At 39.6% G+C, this 21333-nt stretch overlaps 2 protein-coding genes across 2 annotated transcripts in view; both read right to left on the bottom strand.

The window, feature by feature from the left end:
* CHST13 (carbohydrate sulfotransferase 13) overlaps window positions 1-6563 on the bottom strand; it is a 58110-nt gene extending 51547 nt beyond the window's left edge. The window contains exon 1 of the mRNA XM_007425185.4: window positions 6252-6563. Within this exon, the coding sequence (XP_007425247.1) occupies window positions 6252-6345 (94 nt within the window). The 5' untranslated portion in view covers window positions 6346-6563. The remainder of the gene's footprint in view (window positions 1-6251) is intronic.
* Window positions 6564-20522: 13959 nt separating this feature from the next.
* Window positions 20523-21333, bottom strand: part of LOC112540307 (uncharacterized) — a 93478-nt gene continuing 92667 nt past the window's right edge. The window contains exon 32 of the mRNA XM_088134692.1: window positions 20523-20649. Within this exon, the coding sequence (XP_087990818.1) occupies window positions 20523-20649 (127 nt within the window). The remainder of the gene's footprint in view (window positions 20650-21333) is intronic.

The raw sequence follows: 21333 nt of genomic DNA, 5'->3' as shown, positions 1-21333 counted from the left end.
CCTTTCATATCTTTGTCTCAATCTTCTGCTGTGTGCCTTTGGCTTATTCCTCTCCCTTCCCCTCTAGCACAACAAAAAGATCTTCACACTCATCCCCTTTCCTCTAGAAAGCTGTTCCTCCACCCTTTTATGGGTGGGACAGTGGCTAAGTCAGCCTTCAAGAGCGTGCATCTTCACTTGCAGAATCCCCCAACTGGCTGAGAAAGCTGAGAGCTGAAATCTAGACATCTTAACATTACTCAGGATGAGAAAGGCTGGAGGTACCCAGTTGGAAGACGGTTAGGGAAACTGAGTTCAAGTCACCCAAGGGCACAGAAACTTGAAGGGTTATTACTGTGGTAAAAAAAAACTGAGGGTAGAGTACAAGCTCCTGGAAGCAAGGTGGGATTAAATCGACTGAGTAAATCCATGTTATTAAAGCCTTGTTAAATAAATGCAGCTACACTCTGGTACAAGTAAAGCCTCGCCTTCTGTACCAGTTTGGCTTGTTCCAAACCTTTCCTCAGTGGTTAATAATCACTTTACCATTGTTTTACCCATTGAGACCCATCAGATCTGCTAGTGACGCTAACGTGGGTAACATCTTAAATAGCCCACATAATTAAGACCATAACAGAGTCTAAACATCATAGGTCACCTTCATATCAAATATGAGAATAGAATATGTAAAAATTCTTAAAACCAGACTCATTCAATTAGAACTCTTTCAAGAGTGTTTGCCTTAAATTGTGTCATTTCTTTCATTCATTCAAAGCAGTGAGAAAAGGATTAAAAATTGGGAAGTCTTCCCTGGATACTTCAAGCATTAGGATTATGGCTAGTTCAACACAAACTGAGACTTGATATAAAAGAACAACAGTGCAAAGTACAATTAGAACTCAGCATCACAAGATGGCCCCAATTTGGAAGGCATTAAGAACATTCATAGATAAGTCTATAAGAGATGATTAATCATGATGGCTATACAATAGCTCTTGTATTGGAGTGGTATGCATCTCAACAATCATTGCTAGAGAATTAACAAAAAGGAGTCTGCTTGTGGTTTTTCTATAAACACTTTATAGCCTGTTGATTAGTCTAGATAACTTGTTTTTTAACATTACCACACAGATGGGGGATGATAGAAGATATACCGCAAAAGTTTAGAGAGGCTCCAAAGCTTGCCTCTCAAAAATGCTGCTTCAAGTTAGGAAGTGTGATTATCTAGCAGGCCCTGGGAAAGCGAAGGAGGAAACAGGGCCAGTGCACGAGACACCTCAGCTGAGAGGAGGGGGGAAGTGTGGAAAAGAGATTCACAGCAACTCCTATCAGGTTCAGCACAAGAACAACATCAAGGCAATCCAGTCCAGTTCAGTTCCTTTATTAGCTCGCACCTAATAGAAAGAATCTCACCAGACTAAACCTATCTAAAGCAACTAGTGGATAAACCCCGTGAGACTCTAGGGAGGGGGCAGCCTCATCCTCTTCGTCTTCCTACGCTCTTGTTGCAGGCTGAGGAGGCGCTTGCCCTGGAATGTCTCTCCCCCCTCCTGACAACCTTGAAGTTCCATCCCAGAATCTTCCCCGCTCATGCTATCCACTCCACTCCACCCTAATTACGCTAGATGTAAGTCTGACAGGAGAATTGTTCCCACATGCTTTCAAGATCCTGTTACATTACATACTAGCAATGAAGAACTTTCCAGAAATCCAAGAGGTCCTTGTTTCCTGAATTTCCCAGCATTATGGGGCTTCACAGGAACTTGTAAGGAAACTAGGTAAGGCCAAACCTAGAAATCTGGGGTATATAAAGCTGGGATAATACAGGACCATATTCTAATATATAATATTGGTTGTCACTTCAGAAGTTTTTCATATATTTATCAATGATCAAGCAAGATGGCACTAACACAGCAAGGATCTATATCTGAGTCTGAGTCAGGGTTTTTGAAAGGGGTTCATTTCTCAGACATGTCAAAGCAAAAGGCGCATTAAAAAAGACAACAAGCTGAACAAGAAGCCCAAACAGCCACTTGTCAGGGATGCTTTAAATTGGATGCAGGAAGGTGAACTCAGGGGCCTAAATGGCACTTTCCAATTCCAAGGTCTTACTCTCAGTTATCAATACACAATTCTGAACAAACATCATACCTTTTATATTGTATTTGAACCCAGTGCTTCATAACCTCCAACAAGGACATGGACGATATATTTGCATGGGGTTTCTTTTAGAAAGAGACAGTATTCTTGATCAACTATATCATTTAAGTACAATCAAGGCACTGAATAAAAAAAGTTTTCTCTTCTTCCCCTTCTGGTGGAGGACCAAATGCAGTGACTTACAACACAAGCCTATGTATGCTTATTAGCCAAAACTTTGATTCAAAGGCAGTTCCATCAAATCATCCTTCAAATCAAAGGGCAATTGATTTCAAGATTTTGTAGTCTTTTGGCCTATACACTTTTCATCAATTCAATTTATTGTTTTAAATCATAAAATTGGGCCAAATAGCAAATCTGAATCAGATCTTGCCTGATTTATAACTCCCTAATGTTTGGTTTCTGCATTTAGAGCATTTACTTTCTAGTAATTTTGGATCTAGCCACTGCTTTAGCCTTACTTCTAATCCATGAAAACTAATGCAATTTCTTCTTCTTCTTCTTTTTGTACAACCAAGAAATCTCTCTTTTTTCATACCTTAAACAAAGTAAATATACTATCAAGATAGTTTTGTCTTTAAAAAATGGTTGAGAAACAGCTACTAGTACAAAAAGATCTAGATATGCAGGAACCATGAGCTCAAATGAACAGGCTGGAATTTAACAAGGAAAAATGTAAAGTTCTGCATCTGGGTGGGAAAAATGTAAGGTGCAAGTATAGGACGGGGTGACCAGTACTACATGAGAAAAGGATACAGGAGGCTCTTTATTGACCTAGAAGGCCAGAGGAGAACCAGGGGGTTAAAAGTACAAAGAATAGGTTCAGGCTAGACATCAGGAGGAACTGATTGTATGAACTATCAGCCACTGGAACAGGTTTGCTCATTAAAAGGTGATTTCTCTCTTGCTGGAAGTCTTCAAACTGAAGCTAGAGGATGATCCGTCAGTGATTCTGTAATGGATTCTGCAATGATCCATTACAATTCCTTCCAACTCTGTTATGTTATAATTCTAAAATACAGTCTTCTCCAAACTGCAGAACTTCATAAGATAGCCCAATACTGTAGTAAAATTTAAACATACACCAATCCCATAACACACTGTTCAAATTGTGTAATATCCAGCCAACTAGATTATATTCTTCTGCCTAACATGTTACTTCCAATTTGGAGTGCTAAAAAAAGGACACCACTTACATCAGCACAATCCTGATAACTGCTAAGAAATTCTTGAGAAATACCAGCATATTCTTGATTCACAAAAATCACATGGACTTGTTTTTCTAGAATGGAGAAGTAACATACATCCAATAACCAAAAAGAAGGAAACAAAAGGATGATTTCTTTAAGTTTGGCACTGCTTGGATGAATAGCCAAATTATTAATTGAATTAATTGGCAGATTAATCTGTTAGTTAACTGCCACAGAAATGAATCAGCTTTTCATTTATTATACCTGAATGGAACTATTTTTTCAATTCATAACCTCTTGTCAATGCTTTGGAACTCCTGAACCAGCCAATTTATGAGATCCAAGTTATTTCTACTTAGAGAAGAACCAATGAAATCAATGGAAATTAATTCAGTCATGTCTTCATCCAAAGCGTTATAATTTCTCCTCAGATAAACTACCTTTCTGAAGGCAAAAGACATGGGCAATTCAATGTCCTAGATGCAGAAGAGTAATGGTGAAAAATATTGTAGGAATCAAGAAAGTTAATACCAAGGCTATAATCTTATGCATTTTTAGCTGGAAATAAACTACACTGACTTTCTTTTGAATCACTATATAAAGAAGAAATGTTTTGTAATTCATTGAATCTCTTCTTTTTAGTTATATGGGCTTTGGTCTTCAGCCAGAAACTCAGACATGCTAAGACTGCTATCTTATACATATATCCAGAAATAATCTCCATCAAACTGAATGGAATAGGCATGGACAAGAAGTGTTGCACTGTGCTTAAGGTCCAGTTAAATTAATGCAACAAATGCAAAGTTGAATATTAAGTTGTATTGAAAAGCGTATCTCCCAGTGCAGGGAATCTTTCTCAGTATATAAAGTAGGAAGGGACAAACAGAGTCCAGAGAATAAATACATGAGCGAGTTCCAAGTTCTTCTGTTTGAGTCACAAGCCCCATCCAGTTAAAGCCAAGCATCTGTGAAAGAAGCTTCTGTCAGCATATTCCAAGCTCCGTTAGGTAACTCTGTGCACATTCCTGAATCTGGAAAACTCTTTCAGTTGGGTTTGTGCATGCCTCACTTAGGTGATCCACAGGAATGCTGGTGAGCTTTTGGGGAGAGGTAAGGGATCAAGGGAATAGAGGAGGAGAACTGGAACTGCTTTCCTACTGAGAGCCTCCCACTGTGCTTTCTTTCCTGGGGAGTCTTCCCCCTAGTACTCCCATTGCCTCAACAAACCATAGCTGTTATTACCTATGAGTCTAGAGGAGTTGAAGAGAGTCACTTTGTTATATGTAGCAAGGCATATGTGATCAAGAAGGTTATCTGTCTTGGAGTGCAACACTTCTATGCCTTTCTATGCCTTCCCATCTGTACTGCTTTGCCTCTACGATACCCTCCTAATTAAATTTGGTGTCAGAGTGATATAAAAATTACATTGTAAATGGATGTAGGTTGCTAAAAACTGTCAGATCATCTCTGCGTGAAGGGGACCACCATACTCTTAGGATGGGCATTAGAAAGTGCATGTGTCTCATTCATGTTACTCAGAGGTAAGTCATTTTGTTCAGTAACGTTTAGAATCCAAGAAATTAAGACCTATATAGGAATAGGTGGACTTCCATACCAATTCTATCTCCACTACAGATACTCTGAGTGTCATTTATGCCAAGGTAAGTTTTTAAACACAGTTCAGTTTGCAGCAAGCGCATTCTATATGTCACACCCCACTGTCAAAATGTGCAACCATCCGAAGAGTGAACTTAGTTAAAATTTGCAATATCTTAGGAGTTGCCCTAGTGTCATTTCTATGATTCTACTTAAGGCTTTCACAGTAAGTTCATATTTGCTTACCAATGTTGCTGACAACTGACCTACCCAATATTAAGATGAACTGTGTTTTAGTTCAGAAAATTTAGCATATATACCTAAACAGAAGGCCAGCTGATTTCACAGCCTATTTGTTTAAACTGAATTCAGTTAAACTAAAGCCTTAACTTACCTTCACATGTCTCAAGGCCATCAGCCTCTAATATCCTTTGTGCAAATTGTGTTCAGTGTCCTATAGCTACACATTTAAGAAACCTAAACTTGAAACCACTTAGAAATAAGTCACCAAGCTAATTGGGATTTTAAGATAATATGCTAATATTATCTATATTGTTGTCCTTACTCTCCAGAAAACCTTGGCCACCTGGCAACTTCTACACTCTGTATCAGAAGTCCATCTCTAGATGTTGACTCAGTTGCCTGTTGAATATCAATTAACCCTACTGGTTCACGTCCCAGCATGAAAATAATATCACTAAAATCTTTTCACTGAAACCAGCAGACTGAAAGTATTTCACTGCTGGACACCTCTCAATTACGTATATCTTTTTCTCCCCTACCATGCAGCCGGCTCCTTCCTAGCTGTTCTCAGAAATCATACCCATTTAGCATTCAAGTAAGTTAGGGATGGTAGCCTGTATCAATGTTATAGCAACGTTATTTTTTTTTATTTGTCAATGTTACTTTAAAAGGTATCCATCATAGCAAAGCCATGTCATTAATTTATTAACCGTAATAAAGAGTGTTGAACTCTGCCGCCGCCTTATGAATGGGAAGATTAACCAGAAGGACTTAAGAAAAGCCCCTCCTGGCCAACTTCGAAAGGGGGTCTGATGTTAAGTCTTCTGCAGCGAGAGCCACAAAGCGCCTCTGCTGAGGCCACCTTAAATATCTGTGTTGCTCTTCGGTCAAAAACTTACGCCAGAAAACAACGTGAGAAGAACCTTGAAGGTGCCACGAGTCCCTCCGCTGTTTCAACTCAGGGGCAAAAAGGCTTAAAAAGAGAGCGCTCCTCCCCCGCCCCCCCCCCCAAAAACACGCCTGGTTTCGCGCCGAGGCGAAGAACGTGACGGGACGCGGCTGCGGAGTAAAGACTTCGCTTACCCGGGTTCAGGCTGCTCTGGAAGTAGAAGATGACCAGGATCAAGGAGCCCAAGCAAGTGGCTAAGACCATGCGGTGCACCCTGCTTTTTCTCATCCTTGCTTCCGCACCGCATCCCCCGGGATCAGAGCAGGGAGGAAGTCCGGGGAAGTAGCGAGGAGCGGCGCCAGCCGCTCATGGCCCGGCTTGTCCGGCTCTGCTCCGAGCGGCTGGCAGCCGAGCGCAGCCGCGTCCACCTCCTCTGGCTCGCAAGCCCGCGGCTCGGCTCCCCTGGGCCAAGGGGAACCTCTTCACAGGATGGGGCCGTACTAAGTAAGCGGGCCGGGGAGTGGCGGTCGAAGAGCAAGAAGGGAGGGAAAAGATGCTCTCCCGCGGTGAGCCCCTTCCTCTTGGTGCCACCCCTGTATCGTTTTGGCCTATTGTCTTCGGGTGGTTAGAGGGGGGAAGCGAACAAACGTTTATGACACCCGACCGTCCAGGAAAGCGGAAAGGCGGCACCCCCTCCGTTTTCCTGCCCCGTGGATCAGTCCGACTGAGGAGGGGAGTCACAACGCGCAGGCAAAGTCGCACCGGGGCATGTACCGTTTGCTTCGGAGGTGGCGTGTTTGGGGAAGTTTTCGGAAGTCCAGCTTGCATTCTTGTTCTTGCTAACGCCGGAGCCCGGTCCCCGGGACGAATGAAGGAAGGAAGACTAGACCGTTCCTGAGCACGCGAAGAGTTTCTGTTAAACGCCACTGAATAGCTGTGCATCTGGTAATTAGTTTGGGAAAATAATCTTACCCCTAGGAAAGAATTGCGTCGCTCTCTTGGCGGTGTCGCGATGCTTGGAGTTTCGTGCCCCAACATTTCAGCAGTGCCGTTTCTCTTTGGCGGCTCCGTCCGTGGGCTTCCCTGTGCCAGAAGTGCCTTTTCTGTTATAAAGGGTGACATGGCGTAGGACCCTTCTGTCGACGGAGGGAAGCCTACTGGCCCTTGAGACTCATTGTGGTCAACCTTATCTGGTGCTGCTCCCCGGAATTTTAGGGAAGATCAGACTCTTCCCAAATCCTATGTAGGGATACTTGGGATTGAATCTGAAATATTTTGCATGCCGTGGCCCCTTCCTGCAAGGTTTTTTCCCCCCTCCCCAAAAGTACTCACAGCAGGTGGCAGCACTTATCAACCCTTGGCTAATCTTGGAAAAAAGAAATAGTTGTAGTACTTGGATGGGAAACCACTAGGAAATCCTAGGGCTAAAGGCTAAACTGGGGAGAAGAAAAGTCTGGGAAAGACAGCAGCAAAGCAGGAGTGTTGTAAGGAAAGCAAGATGGCTGAGTTCATGTAGTCACTAGGAGAACGTCTCAGAAGGTTGGACCTGGCAGACCCTAGCTGGGCTTGGAAGCTAAACGTGATTGGGCCTTTGTAATACTTAGACAGGAGACCTCTGAGGAATATCCAGGCTGCAGACTATCAAGCTCAGTTTAAGAATATCTTTAATTTTTAAATTGCATGTAGGATGGTGATAGCCTTACAAGGTAACCTTCATAGATTTGTTTAGTGATTCACTCCTCATTCATTATCTCTATATGACCAAATCACCTTAATTAACTTCTTTTGTACTAGTCCCTCACGTGCATAGTCAGTCCACATTCATTCTGCACGCATTCATTCTTGACTCTATATCTTGTTTTGTCACGTACACTTAAGTAACCCATTCTCAGTGCAGCCATTTTGCTGTTATAATTCGTCAAACATACGCGACTCTCACTTCCGTATAATAAAGTAGGCAGAAACACACTCTGATATACAGCCATTTTTGCATTCATTCCTCACCACAGACCACATACTACCAAGTGCCTTTCTACTCGTCTTTGCATGCCTTCAGAGTTCTCCATTTTCCCATCCTTAATAAACATTCTACACAGTACACAAATTCATCTACTTGCTCAGGTTTTTCACCTTTTGTGAATAATTTGTAATTGTCCAGTTCATTTTCTTTGCCAAATGCAACTACCTTGGTTTGGCTACATTAGTTTTCAGATCCATATTCCTCCTAGCATCATACTATCTATTAAACACTGGCAGCAAATAATTTGGATTCTCTGCCATCAATTTAGTATCATCTGTATATGCACATTTATGTCCTTCCAATACACCTCTAATGTCATTATAATGCCATTATATCTTCCATAATCTTTACATGCAGTTTAAACAAACTGCACAGCTAATCCATAAGGAAACAACATCTATATTTTATCATTTCTCTGGTTGTATCATCTTCACCTAAAGTTACAATTTTTAAACATTTTCACAGCCCTTATGACTTCCGGTCTATCGTTTTTTCTTGGAAACTTTCTATTTCTAGCATTACTTTCAGTTCCATTCTTTGATATAGCACTGAATTTCTTATTTATATCTCTACAATACTCCTTTTAGCATTTACTTATCTTGGTTTCATCCCAAATAATTCTATCACTTTTATTAGTATCCTGTTGACTCTTCTTGGATCTGCTTGCTTAACCCTCTTCATTTACTTCCAAAACAATTTTCCCCATCAAAATCACTTTGCATTATCTGCATCTTTTAATCTTAAGTATTCCTTGCTTTTTTGACTACATTCCTTGTAATTTATATTTGTGGGTGTATATACACACACACACTATACAATAGCTTTCTCTCATTCTGATTTTATTGTAGCAACCATTCTATGATATGCATTTGTTCTCATCCACAGCCTCTTTCAGTTCATCGTTCTACCAAATACCCTTTTTTTAATTCTTTCCAACCCAACAGAATAATGGAAAGAAATGTGAAGGGGCTGAGAATTCTATTTGTCAATCATCAGGTTTATTTCCAAAACACTGAACAGAATGGGGCCAAATTTGTTGTATGCCGAGAAGCCAGCAAAAGAAATGTTGAGTTTGAAAATGGACCAGATCAGGCCAGGAAGAAAAAGTATTCCAGAAAAAAAATTCCCAACACATTCCTATGGGAGAGGCAGTTTGGCAGTAGCTTGCAATATTATGAACTTTTCCATTCTAAGCCCCTCTCTCTCCTGGTCATGGGATTCAGGGAAAATTATTGTGAAGGATTTGGGGGGAAAATCCAGAAGCCATATTCTGAGTAGTTTCCATTAGTGGAGCTTTCCAAACTGCCATGACACTCTGTATCATAATTCTTTTCAATCTATTTGAAGTGGCTTCCATATACCCTAGACCCACTTTCCATTGATTCTGTTGGGAGAAAATGCTATTGTCTGATACTTTTTCATATAGGATTTTTACTTTCTCTTCCTCTGGCCATTTAATTTTAACTCTATTTTCTTCCACTTCTTTTATTTTCTTCATTTTCTGTGTTTTCCCACAATCTATACTTGACACTATCCAAAAAGATCTGTTCTACATTCAGGGACTGTCATTCTGATATCCTTCACTAGTTTTCTTGATCTTTTGTCATAAACAGTACAATCAATCAGCCTTTGCCACATGTATGAATAAGCATGAATAGGCTTATGCTTAAACTATGAATAACAGTCAGCATTCTTATTCATTCTTGGATCTTTAAATGACACAATCATTTATTCTGCACTTTCTTTTTCGGTTCTCACTATCCTTTTATGTCACCTGACAAACTAACGTTTTCCTGTAGACATTCATTCAGAATGTTGCTCAGTTTTTCCTAGATCTTGTCCCTGGTTCTTCCATTATCATTCATAAGATCACAACATAAAAATATTACCAGCCTATGGATTCCTACCTGTATACATACAACAACCTAGAGGACACCAATTCATAGTTTCTAACATACATTGCAGCCTTTTAATTCATAATTAAACCTACTCTGTCACTCCTTTGCATGTATTCCTCTACTCCACCTGTCCCAATTTGATGAATTGTGGGTTTCACATAACATGTTTTAATAAGATATGGAAAGTGTAAAGTAGGTAACGACTCTTAGTGTGCAGGGACTCTGCACACAATAGTCCCTGCAGCTGTTCCTTTTTTGCCTGCTGTTTGTGATAAAATCCCACGCCCAAAAAGGTTTTGCCTGACAGCAGATATATTTGCACAGGCAGCTTCCACCAACTTTTATTAATTAACAACTCAGTCATATGAATATTGCACAGATACATCATGTAGAATGCATTCAACACAGCCCAAATAAGTGACCAAAACTCTGATAGGCAAAAAAGGAACAAGAGCCATCCCTGCTAAAGGTAAGGACAATACTCATCACTGTGGAGCTCTTTGCACCAAAATGCCCCAAGTGCCATTTTATTCCAAGACAAATCCTAGGATCTCTACTCTAGAGACTAACTGTAAGCCAACATACTTCTTTGTGTGTCCCACCAACTCAGAGGGACAGGTAGTGTGCTAAGAGGTGCTAAGAATTTGCTAACGAGGCATTCATCATGGTAGTTACTCTTATTGGTAGGGTGAAAGGGAACAATGTGATCCTCTGCTCTTTACAAAGAAGTAATCTTGCTATGTTACCTCTCCAAGCTTTAAGGGTCTTGCTTTACATCCATTTTTGGGAGACTGAATTTACAGCAAACTTCAGGAAGGCCTATCTGTTTAAACTTGTTTTTATAATTCCCTCCATTTCCCCAATAGCAGTTTAAATTGGAAATAGAGTGGATATAAACAAAGATGAGAGTCTCCACTGCACTTTTTCCTCTGATGGGATCACTGCACTGGAAAGGGCTACTGGTGCTTATGGCAGAGTCGGAGGGTTGAAACGATATCCCAAACATTCTACAGTAAACTTTTGATTTCACAGAACGGGTATGGAATCCAAATGGAATTTTATTTCTGTGTGAAATGGTAACTGGGGTTTTACACATGCATATTTTGGACATTTACACATGAATAACATCCTGAAGAGAAGCATACAGTATATTTTAAAGTTGTGATCTATTCCCTAAATTGAAAAAAAAGCCATGCAGATTACAAAAGGCCAGGAGGGCTTTTGCACAGCTCTGGGTTGTGCACCAGTTACGCCCTTTCCTGGATCGGGATGCCCTTCAAATGGTCACTCATGCCCTTGTTATCTCCCAGATAGACTACTGCAATGCGCTCTACATGGGGCTACCCTTGAAGAGTATCTGGAAGCTTCAGCTGGTCCAGAATGCAGCCACGCAAGCTATTTTTGGGGTCCGAAGAAGGACCCATATAACACCATTGCTCCGTGAGCTGCACTGGGTACCAGTTTGCTTCCAGGTCCAATTCAAGGTGTTGGTTATCACCTTTAAAGCCCTACATGGCATGGGGCCAGGTTACCTGAGGGACCGCCTCCACGATTTCAACCCGCCCTACCCGATCACACAGGGGGCATGCTCCGGACCCCCTTGGCAAAAGAACTCCGACTAGCGGAGTCCAGAAGGCGGACCTTCTCTGCTGTAGCACCCACCCTTTGGAACATCTTGCCCCCAGAGGTGAGACAAGCCCCCTCACTCCCGGCCTTTCGGAGGGACTTGAAGACCTGGCTCTGCCATCTGGCCTGGGGTGGGGAGGGAGGTCATCAGATGTGGAGTTGGCTAGCCCCCTAGAGGCCTGATGTTGCTTCCATCAGCCTCCTGGATTTTTCCTTTTCCTTTTATTCTTTGTAAATGTGTCCTGTTATAAATTTTAACTGTATATTTATTTATTGTTTTAATATGTTGTAAGCTGCCCAGAGTCCCCCATTGGGGGGAGATGGGTGGGGACAAGTTTAATGAATAAATAAACCTAAAAAACAAAATTCCTTGGTTTGAATGAAAAGCGATGGCTTCAATAGCCCCCAGAAGGTTTATTTGTCAAGATATATTTGAAAAGAAAAAAAAGAAAAACCTTGACCCTTTCAATGCAATGACTACTTTAGCTTTATTTTCTTTTCATGAGAGTCAGCTATCAAAGCATCTTTCTGAAGTAGATGCACTCATAGTAATCCCATTTATATTCTTCTCTTTTTTCTGGGCTACCAGGAGATTTCTCTCTATGTTTTTATTCAAGGATGAGAATGGTTATGGTTGAAACCAAAGCCCATGGAAACCCACAATGTTCATATATATCCCTCGGTGTATTTAAGTGTTGGGCCTAATACCCATTTCTTTGTGAGTCACAAGGATAACTAAAAACACGTACCCATTAAATTGAAGTTTAAAAGCAAATAAGAGACAAGCAAAACAGGAGAGCAAATATTTTAATAAGATATAATCAAGCAGTGGTAAACAAAGAACAAAAACCAGCAGAAAGAAATAACTGAGAAGAACAGATAGGGAAAGTATTTTAGAAAAGGCAGCTAGGAAAAGGAGATGGTGAGGCTGACAGGATCAAAGGCTCCGTAAAGGCTTCTTATGCTCCCATTGCTCACTGAGATAAAGGAGATACCAAATGGCTGGGAATTTGCCCATTCCTGCTGTAGAAGGCTTGAATGTAGCATATCAATTTAATTATCAGTGAACAACAAAGAAGTTCCTCTTTGACCCTCCTTTCTCTGGAAAGTTGATTTTGTTGCTTCCTCTCATACTTTCACCATTTTAACAAGCACGTCAATTGCATTATTTCCTTGGGCCACCACCATCTTCCATATATGGTAAATGCAATTTCCCCTTTCTCCTCCTCTACTCTCTCTGGATTAATATACCCTGTCAGTTCAGCAGATGGGAAGAGGAGCCAAGCTATCTTCTCCAAGGCAGGCGTGCTTCTCCATATCTCTGAGGTTTTGTGCATTTGTAAAATAAGTACTTTAAGCTTTTAAATTTCAATGCTGGTTTGATTTATCACTTTTCATTGCTTCTGAGTGTAAAAATGCTTGATTTGAGCTAATTGATCCCCATTTTAATCAGAAACACCTGTTTGCCAAATTATTATTTGTGTATTTAAAAAATGCAATGCCCAAAGCATGGTATTAGTAACATTAACTGGGCAAAGTAATTACTATATATAATAAAATATTTTCTTTGGGGAAAATGAGTTTCACATTCCCAAAGAACTCTTAGAACATAGAATCCTGGAGTTGACAGGCGTGGTTTAGGCCACTCAGTTCAATCCCTTGCTTATTGCAAGAATCTAGATTAAAACATCGACAGCAGATGGTTGGCCAACTGGCCTGAATCTTTTTAGTGAGAGGAAGCCCACCACCTCTACGCTAGCAATTCCGTTCTGGTACTGCTTTTACCAGTAAGGAAGTGTTCCTAACATTCAACCAGAATCTGCCTTCCTGTAACTTTAAACTTATTCCAACTCCAGAATAACATCATTCGGGAGCAATAGAGAATAGATCTTGACTTTCTCCTGTAAGACGCCTCTTCAGATACTTGACAAGTGCTATCATTTCCTTTCCCAGTTGTCTTTTCTCCTGGCTAAAGTTACTGAGTTCCCTAAGTTGCTCCTCCTAAGATTTACCAGTCCCCCGATCATCCTCATTGCCTTTCTCTACATCTCCACCAGTGTATCTGAATCTTTTTGAAGATGCAATGCACAAAATGAGATCAGATCAAGGCAGACCTATTACTGTCCATTTCAGCTACTACTGAAGTAGCCTAAATCAGTCTAGAGCAGTGTTTCTCAACCTCAGCAACTTTAAGATGTGTGGACTTCAACTTCCAACATGCTGGCTGGGGAATTCTGGGAGTTGAAGTCCACACATCTTAAAGTTGCTGAGGTTGAGAAACACTGCTCTAGAGTTTTGTGTATGCAAGAGTTTTACAGAAGTTTCACCCTAAGTATCTAAATATATACAGCATTTAAATACACAAATTGCTCTTTCACATGTCAAACTCTTCACCCTACATTGATATGAATGAGGAAAGCTCCTAAGCCAGAATTCCACATGTGTGTCCAATCTTTTGGTCTTTCAAGACATTATTAAACTAAGAGCTCAATATTCTCCATTATAAAAGTAACTAAGCAGCAAAACGATCCTGTATTATCATGAATGCAAATCCTAACAAGTTCTGGTCTATGGTAGAGCTTATTGCAAATGCAAATGGTTATTATTTCTGAATATTTGTTTATTCTACTTATATACTGCCAAATCAATACAGACTCACAGTGGTTTACACAACAATTGGCAGAAACATCTGTAATAGTTAAAATGTCCATGGTAAATATAAATAAATTGAAACAATAAGTAATCAGTTACAACAATGCAAGGATAAAGTATATTTACAGTGATGATAAGAAATAAATGGTTGTTATACATTTAACAACCGCCCAGTCACTGGGAGTTGGATAGCATATAAATTTAATAAATTATTATTTCAAAAATGTATTAAAAATTAAAAATGCAGACAGTATCCTTTTTACTAGTTATCATTCATTCTTTTTATTATTGTTCTAGATTAAGTCCATTTTTATGTACCGAAATATTTTTATTTCATATTATGATTTTCAAAATTATGAATTCTATTCTGATAAGATCTATCTAAATTCATTGTACTTTCTTGAATTTATGACAGGATTCATATCTGCCTTTGCCTTCAAGAGCTCAAGAAAATGTATAAAACACCCCTTCATTTCCCACCTGTGAGGTAGGTTAGGCAGAAATAGTGACTGGCCTCACATCGCTCAGGGAGCTTCTATAGTTGAGGGTGGACCAGAACCTGCATCTCCCCAGTCTTAGCCAATGCCTTAACCACTAATGATTACTGTTTCTCTTTAATCCCTTTTCAGGGAATAGAATAAAAAATTCTAGTAGCAGAATATCTCTGCAAAGTGAAGCATCTTTTGTTTTAAGAATCAGCTTAAAAGCAAGACCTCCTTTAGCTAACCCTGTGAATGAGGTTGAAAGTGGCAACACATTGGCAAGCAACATTAAGGATATTGTTTAAACTAACAATAGCTTTAGATGAAGAATATTCAAGTTGTCTCTTTCTTGGTTAGTAATACAATAGAACTGCTGAATTTGTTGTTTTGTACACTAATAGAAATCATTACTATATGCCATTAATTGGACAAAAATAATGCTATATCAAATATCTGTTGAAAGAGTTTGATGCAGTCTGGAAGTTTGGGCTTATTCAATGACATTTTGTGCATTTTCTAAATAGATTTTTGCCTTGTACAGACAGTTTGCTACTTCAGTTGCAACTGGCAACAATTGCTGCTTTAGTCTGCAGAGCATAGCCAGGATTGGGAAGACAACAAATTACAGGCTACAGAAATCTTCTCTGTATGAGATGCCTTCATCCACTTGAAGCATCCTTCTGTTTTGCTGCACAGAAGGCATCTTATTAAATCTGCCAGCTATTAAAGCTTCAGTTTGCCATTCACATCCTGAAATGTCCTGTTGTGGATTTTGAAAGGAGGAGCTTCCACTTCATAGGAAAGCCACCTTGCTTCAAGAATGTCTGGGGTGGTGACGGAACATCAGGCAGTAAAGTCAGGCTAAGTGGTAGCCTTTCTAGGGAGTTCGACGCTGGTGGCCTTCACTTGGGAATTTCAAAACGATCCAGTTGGATAAGCCAGAATGGTTATGCTGCCTTTGCCACCTTTATGCCTGGAAGCTGTTCTAAAATATTCTAATGAGCATGATACAGATTGTCCTAGCTGGCTTTCCTACATGATTATTAGCCCCAACTTGTATATTATATTTTAGAACAAAACTATTTTCCTAGTTTTGATAAATAGCCTTTATCAAAAGGAAAAATAATTTAAAAACATCAGCAACAAAAGAATCATAGAACTATAGTATTATCTATCCAGTATGCAGTACTTCCCAAAACAACACACTTGCAAAACCATACTGTTCCCTACTGCAAGATTTTCTAATATATTATACTGGGTGCCATAACACAGATCTTTCTAATTCGCTAAATGAAAAATGTGTGCATATTTAAGTGTAAATAATGAATTTTACAGAACTAAGTAACTAATATTAGTTTATAAAATATTGCCTTAATGTTTGGGTTTCTTTTACATATAAATTGGTTATTGATGCAGTCTCCATGTTTTTGCTTTTCCTTCTCTTGATTGGGTGTAATGGGTGATTTCCACTGAATATTGAGTCCTTGCATGACTTACAAAGCAGGATGTTCCTGAATCATATTTTATCAATCTTAGACAATAAAAGGGGGGGGGATTGTAGATCTTGTATTCCCTTCAATGTGACATTGTTCCAACTGCTAGTTTCATCTTCATGCATAATAAAGCTTCTGCGCTCCATACAGACTCCATAGCAATGGATGTATCCCAATGCTTTGTTTTGAAATGCATCCACCTGCCTTTAGGATGCTTTGTTAGAGTCTACTATGGTAGTCATGCTATGAATAGTAAGCCTTCATCCCAGTTACCGCCATATTGGGAGAATGCTCACATGCTGTCAAACTTCCAACTGTATTGACTGGCCTCTAAAAGCTTGGCTACATTTAAAAAATTGGTGTGTATTTTAATGTGCAGTTAAAATGGAATATATCTGTAAATATGCAAAGTTAAGGGAGCTAAGTGGAAGAACAATCAGGGTGGTGGCTGTGGGATGATACCATGGGAAAACAGCCATGGGAGACAAGCGGATTCCTGGTATGAAGCACTTTATTTTTTCTCTGCTGGTATGTAAACATAAACTAAACAAAAATCTGGAAAGCATCATATTCCTTATCTTCAGTTTAAAATATACTTTGTGAGAAGCTATTTTTGGAGAATCCATCTAGTATCCTTTACCACCACCACCACTCTCCCAATGTCTCTTTCCCACCTCCCAGTTTATAAAAAGTCCTGAGATCAACTTGGAGGGCATACAGTTAAAGAAATAGACATTCAAATTCTTCCTTCCTTTTTAGAATTCTTTCTGAAGGGAAGCACCCTCTAGATTTTTAACCTGGACAGTTACAAGTCCAAATGTGTGTGTCTGTTGGTCAGGTGGCACACTGTTACCACAACTGCTCTCAGACATGTGTCTTTACTTCATTTACGTTCCAAGGCATACATGTTAAGGGATCCTTGATGCTGACAAAAACACATTGAAGGTTTTATTTACACACACACTTCTTTTAAAGGGGAATATTTGTTGCATACACATCTACAAGTCTAAAGGACAAGACATAACATTCCACAAAGGCAATATAAATCACAGCCAATAAGAATACAAAATATATGGATGAATAAGAACGGGGTAAGGTTTGAGAACTCAGGTTGCAATCCCATGGACCGAGCAAAATCATTCAGATTGATTGATTAATGTGTCATCAAACTGTTTTCGACTCTTAGCAACCCCACTGACAGATTTTCTCCGTGACAATCTATCCCTAACCTGTTCTTTCCCAATGGTGCACCCATTGCCACTGAGGTTGCTTTCTTCTCTTTCATTCCACCTTTCCCAGCATTAGAGCCTTCTCCAGAGAGCTGGGTCTTTGCATAATGTGTCTGAAGTAGGATAATTTGAGCCTGGTCATTTGTGCCTTGACTGAGAACTCTGGGTTGATTTGTTAAATGATCTTTTGTTTTCTTGGCTATCCATGGTATTCTCAGGAGTCTTCTCCAACACCAAAGTTCAAACCGTCAATATTCTTCTTATCTTGCTTCTTCAAAGTCCAAAAACATTCAGAAGGTCAGCTTCAATCCAGTTCAGGGTGCTGAGGCATTTGGGAGTTAGGAAAAATGCATCCAAATGGAAAGGATATTGAGAAACGGAATAATTAAAAATTCCTAGTACACTTTTTCTCCTGCTGGTGCACAGCTTGACAGAAATGAGGTTGGTATCCATAGAAGAGACAACATCTGACAAAATAGCTGGGCCACCAACCTTTTCAGTTCATATCAGGGAAAAATTTATTTATTTAGAAAATTTATATAGCAAGCCATCTTAAATACATAAATCTGGGCAGTGAACAAACCATATCAAAGTGCGCTCTCTCTCTCTCTCTCTCTCTCTCCACACACACACACACACACATTTATATTTATATATTTATATATATATATATATATATATATATATATATATATATAAAATCCACCACAACCAATTAATCCAATGCAGAAAAAAAATCCCACAAGGCATTACATAACAATTCCATCAAAACAAAAGCATCTTTGTTGGGCTCCCCTAATATCCTGACTCTAATGCTTGAGGAAAAAGCCAGGTTTTAACAGCCTTGGAAGAACAATAGAGCCATATGAATCTTGGAGGAAGCTGCTCCTTAGGACAGGCACTGTACGAAAAAGTCATGCTTCCCTGGTTCTGAAAGATGGCACTGTTTGATAGAGGGGACTTGAAGCATGTCCGCCCTGTCAGTTCTGGTGGAATGGGCAGAAACCCTCAGAGATGCATGCCATGTAGTGCTTTAAAGGTGATATCCAGCACCTTGAATTGCATCCACAAGCATAATGGAAGCCTTTGCATCTCGTGCTGCAGTGTATGTTGCACAGGCAAACTTTAAAGCACACAAAACTGCTTGTACTACCACATTCTGCACCAGCTGAAGCTTCCAAGTGTTCTCCAAGAGCAGTCCCATGTAGAGCACATTGCAGTAATCCAACCAGAAAGTGACTAAAGTGTGACAGTGAGCAGAGCCTACCAATACAGGAAGGGGTGCAACTGGCACATAAGATGAATCTCTGCAAATGTTGCTGGTCAGACATAGAATGGCTACAGATAACTATTTTGTGAGTGTTCCAACCCAGTCCATGATGAGTGTTCCATCAGTTTCAGAAGTATAATAGACAAAAGGACTGCAGACAAGACTGTGTACAGTAACTCCAAGCACATTGACCTCTGTTTTCACTTCCAACCAACTGTGTACTGGAGAGAATAGGCAAACTGAAATAAGTCCAAATCATCTGCCTCTTCTATAGTCCTCTGGAGCTGAAGTCCAACCACCCTCTCTACCACCTTCCCTAAAAAGGTAGGTTGGAGACTGGATTGTTGTTGTCCATGACTTTATCTAGATATTTGCTTCTCTGCAGTAGACTCTCAGATTTGCCACAGCTTGATTAGGTTTTTTAAATCATTATTATTGCAAATAAACTCATATTCACATAGAAGATCTGCCTATATAGCAATCAAACTGTACATATAGGTTGATGATCCAGAGTTTAAATTCTAGTGTTCTCCTCCCATCTTTCTGAGTCAATGGATATTTGGCCATTCTGTTCAAGCCTAGAGGCAGCTAACTTATATTGAAATAAAAATTATCTCAGGTCAGGTCATGACTTTGTGTATTTGGCTTGTTGGAATTAGTAGGGTATTTCTTTGATTTTAAAACTGTTTAGCTTATGTTATGGCTCTCACTAATGTCATTATGTATTTCCTGCCTCAAAACATCATTGCTGCTGTCAAAGAGGGCTCCAAGAGTTGTAAAAAGAAGCTCAAGGGCCATATCTCTGGTCCAAGGTATGGAAAGACCATATGTATTGATTATACCCAGAAGAACTCTGAAAATTGGAGTTTAGAAAGCAACTGAAAGACAAAAACTTACACAAGAAAAAGAGAAATATTGGCCAAAGAGTAGTTTTAAATGCATCATTTATTGATTTAGCAAAATTATATTAACTTTGCTTCAATACCAAATATTTTAATTAAAGATCTCAAGTATATGGTCTTATTTAAGTTTGCTACCAACTCACATCTCTTGAATTAAGGTATACTTAGACATGTTAAAAGACAGAATCCAATGCATTGATAAGAGGGTAAGAAACCTAGATACGCTGGCTTCAGCAGTTTGAGAGCTGTCCCTGAATCTTAAAGCAACTCTCCTTTCAGTATTTACAGGGATAAATAAATCCTGGTTAATACTACTTCTCACTTAGTAGCAGCTAGGACTAGTTAACATAACTACCAATTAGTCCTCAAGGAGGATTGGACTGTGCATGGACAGATCACCAGCTTGCCAAAGTACCTACCAAAAACATGTTGAGGTGGCTACAGAAACACCACAGGGAGTAAATTCTGTCTTTGCAGCAAACAAGTACTGTACAAGAAGGTACATTATATTCTGTGTGGAAAAAACAAACTCTGGATCTTTAGGTCTGCTGTTACTGCTTCTAAAACTACTACACTGACAAAGTATTCATGTAAGAATAGTTTAAGAGCTGCAGAAAGTACATCATAAAAACGATTCATACTACACAATGAAATGTGGAGGCTCAGATATTGGTGTTATTACATGGCTAATCAAACCTGGTTACTTGTTCAAATAATATGAAGGGAAAGGACACTATTACACAGGTTTGGGAGGAATGTATGAAGAATGCACTTGTACCTAAGCATTGCTATCTAGTGAAGGCATACAAGAAATGACGATGTTGAAGATGACTCATTCACTACAATGAAGCTGCTGAAAGAAGTGGGTAAGACGATTATGGTTCCTGCATATCTCAGAGGAGAGAACGGAGAATCTTTTCTTTCTGTCCAGGGAAACGGGCACTGAGTAACCTGCTTTCCAGTGAACTCATAACAGGAGCTGAAGGTGCTGGATTTGAGTCATTCACTAAGATGTATCTCCTGAAGAGTACAAGAAAGACTCATTGAAAGAAAGAAAACTAGTCAGTGACCACATTAACTATACTGAAATATTCAGTAAATATAACTTACATTTAAATAAACTGATCATTATTTTTTTAGAGTGAAGCCCCCACCATGCCACTCATGGCCAAATGTGGCCTTAACCAAAGAAAAAAAAGTTCTTAACTACGGTCACTGACCAGAACTCCACAAGTTAACAAAGTAAACAGTTTCTGCTTCAAGTAAAATAAAATACAAAGATAAAATTCTAACTACATCATGGAGGTGATCAAAGCATTTCAGGTTTTACAGACAGTATAACAAATTTTTGCTACGTTCAAGGAAATAGAATCATACGGGTCTGACAAGAGTAGCTGTATGTAAAGAAGTCAGAATTGTTGGGTTACTTCTTCACCAACTGGGAGTTCTGAGATGGGCCCTTGTGTCCTTATAGAAGGTGCAAGGCAATAGAAGACAACAGAACACAGAAAAAAACTACGTGCTCCTACCTTAGCTACTCAAATAAATGTTGCTTTTCATTCTGATGTGTCACACATAATTTCATGTTCATTTAGGTTCAGTTGGCATTACAGAAGTAGTAGAAGTAAAAACCAGGGACAAGGGACATGCCTCAGTTTTTTACCACTGACAATCTATTCTTCCAGAACAAGAGGTCCTTGCATT

Source organism: Python bivittatus, unplaced genomic scaffold (assembly GCF_059951505.1).
Source record: "Python bivittatus isolate LINGU-HERP-01145 unplaced genomic scaffold, Pbiv_v1 ctg000080_np1212, whole genome shotgun sequence".
Lineage (NCBI taxonomy): Eukaryota > Metazoa > Chordata > Lepidosauria > Squamata > Pythonidae > Python > Python bivittatus.
This window is presented reverse-complemented; position numbering and strand designations above follow the sequence as displayed.